Consider the following 12,544-nt stretch of genomic DNA (forward strand, 5'->3'; position numbering starts at 1 on the left):
ATATAGCAGAGAAACCTAAGTGAAATAATTCAATTTTAAAATCAGAGAGAATTATTTCTTCCATAGCAAACTCATCCTTTAAATAAAGCAAGCAATGATTGGCGAACCATTAGCAAATTTTTGATAAAACTCTCTTCTGCAATAAAGAATAATTTCCAAGCTTGTCAGATCTAAACAAATGGAACTAAATTGGACAGAGCTATTTAAACTGACAGATTAATAGAAAAAAAGTAGTCTTTAGTGTTGGTGTTTGATTTTTAGTCTCTTGAACTTCCATGTATATTTAAGGTGTTTTCTCCTCATTCAGTTATAAAGATGTGCCTGTCAACATGATGAATTTGTATCTTAACAGTTTGGCTGAAATTTGCCAAGGGGTTGATTTTGGCAGTCTCTTGAATTTTTCATTGTAATGCTGATACGTCTCTACATAAGACTAACTTTGCTTAAAAATAAGAAAGAATCATAGTATTTTTCTATTTATGTTTCATGGTCCTTTAATGAAAATAACAGTATTTCAGAGGCCAGGATTTAAAAACCAATGTCACGGGCTATCTATCAAATTATAACACTTACCTCATCTTTGCAACCAGAATCTTGCCAAATGCTGTTGATATTGATAGAAGTGTTTTCATACATAATTGGCAGTTATGCGGCAATAGAGTATCTATAAAATAGTTGCAAGTTAAAAAAAAAAATTACCCGGTAAAAAGACAGTCTCCTGACAGATCTGAAAAATGTGCTTGTATTTAGGAGCAGTTTGAATACAATACATAAAATTATTACTTGTCAGTGAGAGAAAAAGGAAGGTGCAGAGAATGTTAGGGGTAATTACAGCAAATAATGATAGTGTTTGAGGGCAGGCTGAATCTTTGTGGGTATGTACGTTCATTTGTGTTTGCTGGGGTTTGCTCTAAATCATCTTTCTGTATCAACAGTTATTTTTTACTTCTCTTTGAAAAGTACTAGAGATGGGAACTTTTACCATAGATATTGGTTTATAAAAATCAGGATATTTCTACAAAAGAAAAATATTTGATCCTTTTATATAATTTAACCTTAAATCATTTATAGAGCTAAGAACATGCATTAATAACATGTCTTTGAACCTTAGTTTTTCTTTAATCTTCAAATTAGATTTTAAAGAATGAAATATTAGGAATTCCATCAATAAATTTAAATTGAAATGGATTCATTTGAACTAATGGCTGAGTAAAATGGTGACATTCCCATATTAAACATGATGATTTGGTATATTATATTACACATTTTCATTTATTTCATGGAGAGTAGAATTTTTATGAGCAGTAATTCAGAAAAATGTGAGTTGACTTCATGGAACTATTTCCCACATTTTTTTAAAAAAAGACTTTAACTGATAATATCTCCTTTTAGATGTTTTGTGGAACACCTGGTAAAATATTCTAAATCCTTTGCACTTTGTTGTTTAGTTTCAGCTCAAATTCTCAAGAGCAACCTTGCATCAATGGAACAACAAATTGTTCATCTGGAACGTGACATCAAGAAATTCCCCCAAGCAGAAAATCAACACGATAAGTTTGTGGAAAAGATGACCATATCCTTTATTTATTTAAGCATTTTGTCTAGTTTTTCGTCTATGTCTGTCTGTCTACTAACTGTGTGGTTAGTTCTAGATTTAGTAGTCTTTTCACAACATCCGGATGAATTTGTGTATATGCTGTTTTTCTATTAGTAGCATAAATTTTGTTTCATGATGTTTTCAACCAGTAGGCAAGAGAACAATTAGATTTTTTTTAAATGCTATTTCTCAAAGAAGAATTCCATTTGAAAGCCCACAGGATATGCAAGGTAAGTCTTAAGAGGCTTGATGAAGCCTAAACAAAACAAAACAGAATATTCTTATATAACCAAATGTTTAAAGTAAATGATCAACAGAAAGTTTTTTTTTTGTGTGTGTATACATTTTCTGAGGGCATGTGTGCATTTTCAAGGACAATAAGAGGGTAACTAATATCACTAGACTGAAAGGACTGAAGAATAAATGGATACACAGTTGGATGGATAGACGAATTGATCAGTAGATGATATATTTACATAAATTATAGTAGATATCTGTATAACATTAAGCATTTCTTGTTAAATAAATATTTTTTGAAACTTCTAGTTTATAGCAGTATATTCATATAAATCATAAAAATATATAAAAGGAAAACTTGAGAAATAGCATTTAGCTTGAGTTGTTTAATGTTAAATCTGGTATCTAAAGATAAACTACATTAGAACTGATTTTTTTATAATTTTCTATTTTAGTTTTCAAAACTTAAAGCCATATCCTCCTCCTCTGGGTTTAAATAAATATCTTGAACTGCAGATTGATTCACCATTTTATATCTCTAGAGGGAATAAATACTGTAAATTCTTTATCTGATAATAAGTAAATTCCTTCAACAACTATTTGGCAGTCACCTTGTTTCAAGGTTAAAGCCTTTTTCTTTTCTGATATGCTTTACTTTTTGCCCAACTTGGAAGTCACAGTGCTGAACTTGAATTACTTAAGAATGGCAATTTAGATTTATGTAAAAAAAAATTTTAACTCTCAGTGTTTTGGTTCATTAATGAATACTGTGTTTTGTGTGGTCCTTTAGTGATTCTGAGTACCTTCATGAATACAAATATTGGCAACATAAGTTTGTGAGTGATTGGAGGCAGGGAATCCACAAAAATAACCTTGAGTTGCATTACTGGCCACGTTGGAATACTTAATATGAAGGTTTCACTTTATTGCTGATTACGTTTTTTTTTTCACATATGTTATATTGTCCTGTGCCTGGAAACACCACCTCCTTTTTCACCTTTCGATTTTGGTTCTTGCCTTATATTTGAATTTAATTCCTGATCCCCTTTTTCTTTTGAACATTTTCTTCTACTGTTGGCTTATAGCCACACAACAGCTTGCAACATTGAGTCTTTGTTGCTCATTTAGAAAAAGAAAAGTAATTTCAAACCCTCGTGAACTTGGCCTGGACTCCTTATTTTATTTCTCTCTTTATGCAGGTAATTAAGCACTTTAAAATGAAAATCCAGAGCCTTCTGTATCTGTATGTTACAGATGAATGGTTATTCTTCATTTAAGTGGCACTAAAGTGTGACTGTTTGTCCACAAGGGGATTGAAAACTGTATTAAAATGTATGGGGCTGTTACTTTGCATATCATATTCTTTAAAGAAACAAAATAAAGTACACAGCAATTTATTTCAGAGAAAAAATTTGAATATTGACTTGGGTTGGTTAAAAACTATGAATTAATGGATTATAATGATAAAACTGTGGTTCAAGTTATTCTTCCTTTGAAAGACTTCTTGGTCACCCATTGAGAGTTTCTGTCTTCTAGAAAGGGACAAACAAAATGCATAATCATTATATGTATGTATATCAGTTCTGGTGCCTACCTAATATATATATTTTTTACCCTCCTGGCAATGCTAAAAGAGAAAGATATTTGTGAGATACTTGATCCTGTTTTAAAAATAGAACCATGATTCCATTTCTAGTATAGGATCCTTTGTACTCGATGATCTTTCCAATGTTTCCATCCAGTGCCAATACATTGCATTGCTTCAAGTCACTGACCCTTTAAATTGAATAATTACGGGCACAAGTATGGGAGTAGTTTCCATGGAAAGTAACTTTAGCTACTTAAACAGTAATCTCTCTATGAGGACTGAGTTCACAAGCTGAAAAGCACTCATATGCCTTTGGACTTCAGAATAGCAACAGTTCTAGCAGTTAGCAGCAATGGCATGATGGCTTCAGGGCAACCGAATATGCAGGTTGAATCTTCAAATCTCCAAGTCAGTCTATGTCCTGGAGCACCCTATATTTACCCTTATTCTTTCCCAATTTTGATTGAACACTTACAATATGCTAGACATTGCCAGGCATGAAAATTGAACAGTACACAAGATGATAGAAAACTTGACCTCAGGCTGCTGACAGTCTGACATGTGTATGTTCTCTGTCTTGCTGTCCCCATGGGAGAGATTATGTATGGTTTGTTAATTACTATATGCCCACCACAATGCCTACCACCTAGCACAATGTAGGCACTCAGTAAATGTGTGTTGAATCACACAGTATTATAGCTAGAGACAATGAAGATCATCTAGTCCAAGCCCTTGCTTTTACTTAGCACTTCAAAATGATACTGTCAAACAGTGTTAGGCTGTGCTTATAGTTATAAAACTTTTCTTCATATAAATCTCACAAATGTGAGTATCATTGAATCACCTTTATAGAGCATGCTGTAAAGTATAATCAGTTTTAGGAGTGATCCACAGCTCCACAAGTAAATGTCAGAAAAAAAATGGGCAAAAAACAAAAACAAACAAACAAAAACCTTTCAAAGGCTATTTCTAGCCTGCTGGGGCCAATGGCTTTAGAAGGAAACTCATCACCTCTTTCTTCCTTTCTCTACCCAAAATTGGTTGCTTGTTCTGACTCAGAAAAAATTAGATGGTATGGGAGAGAAAAATCAATGTTTCTTGACCCATTCTAAGGTTCATGGCTGACACCCTATAATACAATATTAACAAGAGCAAAGCATACAAATTTATTTAATGTGAGTTTTATGTGACACAGAAACCTCCATAAATGAAGACTCAAAGAAATAAGGAAAAACCATGTATTTTATGGGCAGTTGTGCAGAAGTATTGTGGCAGGACGAGCGGTAGACAAAACTCCTCAGACACTGAGTTAAAGAAGGAAGGGGTTTATTTGGCTGGGGGCATCGGCAAGACTCCTGTCTCAAGAGCCGAGCTCTCGAGTGAGCACTTCCTGTCCCTTTTAAGGGCTCACAACTCTAAGGGGGTACACGTGAGGCGGTCATGATCAATTGAGCAAGCAGGGGGTACGTGACTGGGGGCTGCGTGCACCGGTAATTAGATCAGAACAAAACAGGATAGGGATTTTCACAGTGCTTTTCTATTCAATGCCTGTAATCTATAGATAACATAACTGATTAGGTCAGGGGTCGATCTTTAACTACCAGTACCAGGGTGTGGCTCCGAGCTGTCTGCTTGTGGATTTCATTTCTGCCTTTTAGTTTTTACTTTTTCTTTCTTTGGAGGTAGAAAGTGGGCATAAGACAATATGAGGGATGGTCTCCTCCCTTAGTATGACTGGTGGATAAAAGGATATGATCTAATGGTAATAAGCTGGAGGGAACCCATCAAGACTGGTTCAGATTATTTTCTGTATCTCTATATGACAGTCTTCCCCCAGGTATGGGGAAAAGACGCCTGTCATGTGAAGGTCTTGTTTTTTTTTTTGGAGATGGAGTCTCACTCTGTAACCCAGGCTAGAGTACAGTGGCGTGATCCTGGCTCACTACAACCTCCACCTTCAGGGTTCAAGCGATTCTCCTGCCTCAGCCTCCCGAGTAGCTGGGAATACAGGCACATGCCACCATGCCCAGCTAATTTTGTATTTTTAGTAGAGAAGGGGTTTCACCGTGTTAGCCAGGCTGGTCTCAAACTCCTGACCTCAGGTGATCAGCCCGCCTCAGCCTCCCAAAGTGCTGGGATTACAGGCACGAGTCACTGCACCCAGCCTATGTGAAAGTCTTTGATGGAGAATGGAAGAGCTTAAAAAGTGATCTTCTTAGGTTTTATGGCTTGTTTCAAGGGAGAGGAATTCTAGTTTCTTTGACTTGCTTCAGGAGGCAAAGGAAGGTAGGAAGGAGGGAGGGATAAGTTCAGAGACACCTTCTTGCTTCTGTGGTCCTCCTGGTATCCTTCAGCTCAAAGTATTCAGCATGCCAAGGTAGCATACTTCCAGATATTGTGCTCTGAACCCCAACACTTTACTTTTTTTAAGAAGTCAAAGCATCATTTTTACTTATTAATCCTTGCTTTTTCTGTCAGAAAAGAAACCCATTCTTAAAAGAGGGCTTCTTAGACTTTTAAATATGTGTTGTGGTCCATTCTTAACATCTTAAACTATCTAAAAAAGCACATCAACCACAGTGTTGACCTTACTGTTTATATCCAGTTGACAAATTCCTTACCACATTTACTCGCAGAGATTTTGTCAATGGTAGGGCTTTCTGTTGCCCAAAATCAGCTTAGCTTTTTGATTGACTGCTGGCTAAATCATTTCCCCAACCGGAGGACAGAGAGTGACTGAGCAGCAGGGGCACCATTAACACATTGACAAGAAGAGCTGACAGAATGTTAATGACATTAACACTCTGTCAACTAACTATCAACACCTGGGATTTCCTCATAGTATCAGGGAAGTCATTTGAAGTGGTTACAAATCAAGTTACTGAGGAGGCACATTATCCTTTCCAGATAATTCAAAACAGATTTGGGGTCTTCACTGCACTGCCATTATGTTAATTGTATTCCACCTTTATTTATTAAGAGAATAATTTTTAAGTAGATGAAAAAACTCACAGAACCACCAGTGACATTGATCACCTTTGAGAACATGCCAGTAACAGGTTTCAGGAAGATGATAATCCACACTTTGTAAAGCAAGTGTCATATAAAATTGACCAAACAAAAATGAAAGTAAAAATGACCCTCAAGAGCAAAGCTGTTTGTTTTGTTTTGTTTTGTTTTGTTTTTAATGAATGTAGTAATTCAGGTCATTTTCTGGCGCCTAAAGAAAAATTGAGAACTTCAGAGTAGGCTGGAGGGGGGAAGTTCTTCACCTCTGACTCTCTCCTTACCCTCACTGCCTGTTCCTCTCAAATGCAGAAAATTAGGAAGTTCAAAGCAAACATATTTTTATGAGACTGTTCAGAAAGAGGAGGGTACAGGATTTAAAAGGGGGCATGGTCAGTAATACAGATAATGCATACATTGAGAAGCAAATTGTTTTAGAAAGGGGGACCAGGTGCAGTGGCTTACGCCTGTAATCTCAGCACTTTGGGAGGCTGAGGCGGGTGGATCACCTGAGGTAAGGAGTTCAAGACCAGCCTGGCCAACATGGTAAAACCCCATCTGTACTAAAAAAACAAAATTAGCCAGGCGTGGTGGCACAAGCCTATAATCCCAGCTACTCAGGAGGCTAAGGCAGGAGAATCACTTGAACCTGGCAGGTGGAGGTTGCAATGAGCTGAGATTGCATCATTGCACTCCAGCCTGGGAGGCAAAAAGAGCAAAACCCCGAAAAAACAAAAAACAAAACAAGGGAAAAAGAGTGCTTTTTAAAAAAGAAAGATTCTTAGCATTCTTTGAAATATACTCTCTTGACAATGGTACTGGTCAATGGAATTTTTAGTTCAATTGAATTTAAATAGAAAGTATAATCATTTATGATAATAATAAAATAGGCCAGGCACAGTGGCTCACGCCTGTAATTCCAGCACTTTGGGAGGCCGAGGCGGGTGGATCACTAGGTCAGGAGTTCAAGACCAGCCTGGCCAACATGGTCAAACCCCGTCTCTACTAAAACTACAAAAAACAATTAGCTGGGCATGGTGGTGCATGCCTGTAATCCCAGCTACTCAGGAGGCTGAGGCAGGAGAATCACTTGAACCCGGGCAGCAGAGGTTGCGGTGAGCTGAGATTGCACCATTGCACTCCAACCTGGGCAACAGAGTAAGACTCCGTCTCAAAATAAATAAATAAATAATAATAATAAAATAGTAATAATAGTAATAAACTTTTATGAAAGAAAATTAGAGCCAGAAAGAAGTTAAAGTGGTAAAGGCAAATTTCATTCAGGAACTATTGCAATAGGAGAGAGACCTTACTATACAATGAGGCTGCATTCTGATACGACAAAGGCAAGTGGGGGTTTATAGCCAAGAAGCAGGGTGGGAGTCAGGCAGTGGAACATTACTAGAAGTAGATATCAAAGATAAGGGGATTCCCCCTAAACCAACTTGATAGGATTCTTGCTGAAGGCAGGCAAGGGTAATAAGATATGAGGGGTGGAAGATGAGGAATTTGACCGTATATGAAGGGTGGAGGATTTTTGCTAAACTGACCCAGTAGGATTCTTGCTAAAACTGGACTGTCAGGGACAAGGACGGGGCCTAAGAATGAGGCCTAGTCAAAAAGAGGACTCAAGGCTGGGCACAGTGGCTCACACCTGTAATCCTAGCACTTTGGGAGGCCAAGGTGGGTGGATCACCTGAGGTCAGGAGTTCGAGACCAGCCTAGCCAACATGTTGAAACCCCATCTCTACTAAAAATATGAAAATTAGCCAGGTGTGGTGGCAGGCATCTGTAATCCCAGCTACTCGAGAGACTGAGCTAGGAGAATCACTTGAACCAAGGAGGCGGAGGTTGCAGTGAGCTGAGATCACACCATTGCACTCCAGCCTGGGCAACAAGAGCGAAACTCTGTCTCAAAAAAAAAAAGTACTCAGAGGAACCTGACTAAAATTTGGTTCAAGAGAGAGTCTTTGTCACTGTTTAGTGAATGTCATATGCCAGCCATTATGCTAGGAATATCTATATCTATATATCTCTCTATATATTTTCCTAAGTGACCTCCAAAGAAATACTATGAGGTTGGTAGTATTACTTTGTTTTATTTTATTTATTTATTTATTTTTGAGACGGAGTCTTGCTTTTATCGCCCAGGCTGGAGAGCAGTGGCACAATCTCCGTTCACTGCAAGCTCCACCTCCCGGGTTCACGCCATCCTCCTGCCTCAGCCTCCCGAGTAGCTGGGACTACAGGTGCCCACCACCACACCTGGCTAATTTTTTTGTTGTATTTTTAGTAGAGACAGGGTTTCACCATGTTAGCCAGGATGGTCTCGATCTCCTGACCTTGTGATCCTCCTGTTTCGGCCTCCCAAAGTGCTGGGATTACAGGCGTGAGCCACCGTGCCCGGCCTATTTTATTTTATTTTATTTTATTTTATTTTATTTTATTTTAGAGATGGAATCTCACTCTATCGCCCAGGCTGGAATGCAGTGTCTCAATCCCAGGTTGAAGCGATTCTCCTACCTCAGCCTCCCAAGTAGCTGGGACTACAGGTGCACATCACACCTGACTAATTTTTGTATTTGTATTTTTAGTAGAGACGGGGTTTCACCGTATTGGCCAAGCTGGTCTCGAACTCCTGACCTTGTGATCCACCCGCTGCGGCCTCCCAAAGTGCTGGGATTACAGGCGTGAGCCACTGCGCCCAGCCTTAACTTTATTTTAAATGTGAGAAAATTGAGGCTATAGAGGTTCAACCATGTGCAGGAGATCACATAGGTAATATGTGTGGTTCATGAGGGTCAGAATTCCAATTTTGGTCTTTCTGACATTAAACCTTGTGCTTCTAACCGGTATTGTGCTGCCTCCGAGGTTAGACCTGTTTGAAAATCTGAGATAAGTTCTACATTTGTTCCCTGTGAAACTTTTTTTGCTTCCTTTTCAATCTCTCTCAAATGGGAAAAAAAATGTTCTTTTTGAAAGGATTGTAAACTGATTTAAAAATTAGCTGCTCACAGGCCGGGCGCGGTGGCTTATACCTGTAATCCCAGCACTTTGGGAGGCCGAGGCGGGTGGATCACGAGGTCAGGAGATCGAGGCCATCCTGGCTAACACCGTGAAACCCCGTCTCTACTAAAATATACAAACAAAATTAGCCGCGCGTGGTGGCAGGCACTTGTAGTCCCAGCTACTCAGGAGGCTGAGGCAGGAGAATGGCGTGAACCCGGGAGGCGGAGCTTGCAGTGAGCCAAGATCGTGCCACTGCACTCCAGCCTGGGTGACAGAGTGAGACTCCGTCTCAACAACAACAAAAAAAATTAGCTGCTCACTTACACCATCTCCTCCAGAAAGCCTTCCCTAATCATAGCAATCAAAATTAATTTCCCTGTTCCCTGTATTTTTATAACATTTTAATACTTTGATTATTGTACTTGCTGGTTTGTCTATACTCTGTTCATGTACATACCTGTTGTGCTTACTGGTTTATGTACTCTTTTCTGATACAGATTCTGGTTCATATTTTGAGTACTTTACAACAAGCCTATAACAATGCTTTATAGAAAGTCAAGTGCTTAATAAATGTTTATTTAAATAGGTTAGAGTTTATTATATAATAATTAATATACAACTTAACATTATGGCCAGTAAACAGAACATTAGCTTGTTTTTCTGGCGTAGCCTCAGTTTAACAGAAGAAAGGAGTCTAACATGTTTCAAATGTTATTCTTTTATCATGTCTTGATTTAAAATGCAGCTATTGAAAATTATGTCTTAACAAATTCTAAGATAGAAATCTAAGAATTTAGATGTCTTAACAAATTCTAAGACCCTGTCTGAATGGAGCATATTTTTAAGGGTCTGTTAGCACAAAAATTTTCTCTTTGAAGAGTTTTGCTTGCTTGAAATTCAGCCTGAAATTACATAGACTATGAGCTACATTTTTCAAACTTTGTTCAGGGAATTGATAGACATTTGGTGCATGATGCTAATGGTGAGAAGAGAATATATTGCTCAGTTAAAGGATGCATAAACCCTTTCAGGCCACAAGAGACTCATCCGGGAAATCATCTTTTTCAGAACATAAAACGGAACTTAATTTGTCTGAAAGAGTTAATGTACCCTCAGCCTGACAAATTCTAATCGCTCTCACCAGAAGCTAAGTTTTAAAAGATGTAAAAACCTTTCTATAGGATTTATTCATATTGAGTAGAAATAATACAAAAAAGAAGCTTGAAAGAATAAATTACCCAATATGAATATGGTTTTTTGTGTGCATATGCACATAAAGAACATGTAGCATATGCACATATCTATTCATAGATATAAAGCCATTTTGCTCTTTATAAGATTATAAATTGGATATCATACCAATGAATCTGTGAATTTGTTTTCTTTGCTTTTGTTTAAAATCTGGTAAAACTTCTCAATTATGAAGGCCACACGTGGTATGTTAAGCATACATAGTTTACATGTAGGTAATAATAGTGATGTTATTATAATTCCTCAAGTAATGTACTCTGGTGCAAAATCTCAATCATGTACTGTTTTCATGATGCAGAAAAAATATATCAGTATCTTTTTGTATAATAAAAGTCTGTTTACTTATTTCTAGTTAGGATGTGTTTCACATATAGCTTATGAAAATTAAGGCAAGTAAACTTGGCTTTTCATTCAATATTCCCTGTTCTTTTCTTCTGTTTTATTTGTTTGTTTGTTTATTTGAGATGGACATTCGTTCTGTCACCCAGGCTGGAGTGCAGTGGTGCCATGTCGGCTCACTGCAACCTCTGCCTCCAGGGTTCAAGTGATTCTCCTGCCTCAGCCTCCCGAGTAGCTGGGACTACAGGCACGTGCCACCATGCCTGGCTAATTTTTGTATTTTTAGTAGAGATGGGGTTTCACCATATTAGCCAGGCTGGTCTCGATCCTCCCGCCTCAGCCTCCCAAAGTGTTGGGATTACAGGCATGAGCCACCACACCTGGCCTTTCTTCTGGTTTTAAATTGCTTTACGAGATGAAGACTAAAAAAAAAAAATTACAAGAAAGTATATGAAATCATTGTTTAATAATCATGTAATCATGCTCTCTTTTATGTTGCAAATGTAAGATAGGATAATAATGTAGTACATTGTCTGAATTAATTAATGAAGTGAGGAATGGAAAAAATATATGACATTACTGAAAATTATCTAATTGAATTTTGATAATAGGATTGCATATATACTATATATACCTAGTAAGACCTATATTTATAGAACTGTAATCAATTTGAGAGGATCGTATCTCAGCTACTTATTTAAGGCTAAGGGATTCACTAATGGCAAGAATGGAAAAATCAATGAAAAATTTAAAAAGGCATTATAGACAAGCTTTGCAGAAATCATCAGTGAGGAGAATAGGACCTAGTCACAAACTGATGTTGGCTGAGGAGACAAAGGGCATGAGTAACTGAGTTGACAATGGTTCTGACAGGTAACGGTAACAACCCTCTTTACCTTATCAAAAGCAAATATCTAGTAAGTGGCTTTTCATATCTGCTAAGACATTATCAAATTTGTGCACAGCAACTCTGTTCAATTACTGATCTCTAGATGCCTTTATCATAGGCCTGACTCAGAACCTATATATAAAAGTACTTTCAAACTTTAATGTTCTTTCAGATGCCAAGTATTTTACTTAATCCATGTGAATGAAAAGATATTTGGACTGGGTATCCATTGAGTTAAGCTCTGGCCGTGATATTTGTGATCTTAGGAAAGACTGTTTACCCAGTCATAAAATTGAAAAAATAATACTTGGCTTGCCTACTTCACATACATTGTTATTAAAATTAGGTAGAATAGAGTGACTTTTAACATGCTTTGCAAAATGGAAAATGCTTTGTAAAACAGAATAAGCATTTATTTATTTATTTATTTATTTTTATTTTTTTGAGACGGAGTCTCGCTCTGTCGCCCAGGCTGGAGTGCAGTGGCCGGATCTCAGCTCACTGCAAGCTCTGCCTCCCGGGTTTAGGCCATTCTCCTGCCTCAGCCTCCCGAGTAGCTGGGACTACAGGCGCCCGCCACCTCGCCCGGCTAGTTTTTTGTATTTTTTAGTAGAGACGGGGTTTCACC

At 37.7% G+C, this 12,544-nt stretch overlaps 1 protein-coding gene across 5 annotated transcripts in view; it reads left to right on the forward strand.

The window, feature by feature from the left end:
- DIAPH2 (diaphanous related formin 2) overlaps window positions 1-12,544 on the forward strand; it is a 918,351-nt gene that overhangs the window by 566,092 nt on the left and 339,715 nt on the right. For all 5 annotated transcript variants that reach the window (XM_077988110.1, XM_077988112.1, XM_077988113.1 and 2 more), the window contains one exon: window positions 1,449-1,572. In XM_077988110.1, coding sequence (XP_077844236.1) covers window positions 1,449-1,572 — 124 coding nt within the window. The remainder of the gene's footprint in view (window positions 1-1,448; window positions 1,573-12,544) is intronic.

The sequence above is a fragment of the Macaca mulatta genome, chromosome X (assembly GCF_049350105.2).
Source record: "Macaca mulatta isolate MMU2019108-1 chromosome X, T2T-MMU8v2.0, whole genome shotgun sequence".
In the NCBI taxonomy this organism is placed as follows: domain Eukaryota; kingdom Metazoa; phylum Chordata; class Mammalia; order Primates; family Cercopithecidae; genus Macaca; species Macaca mulatta.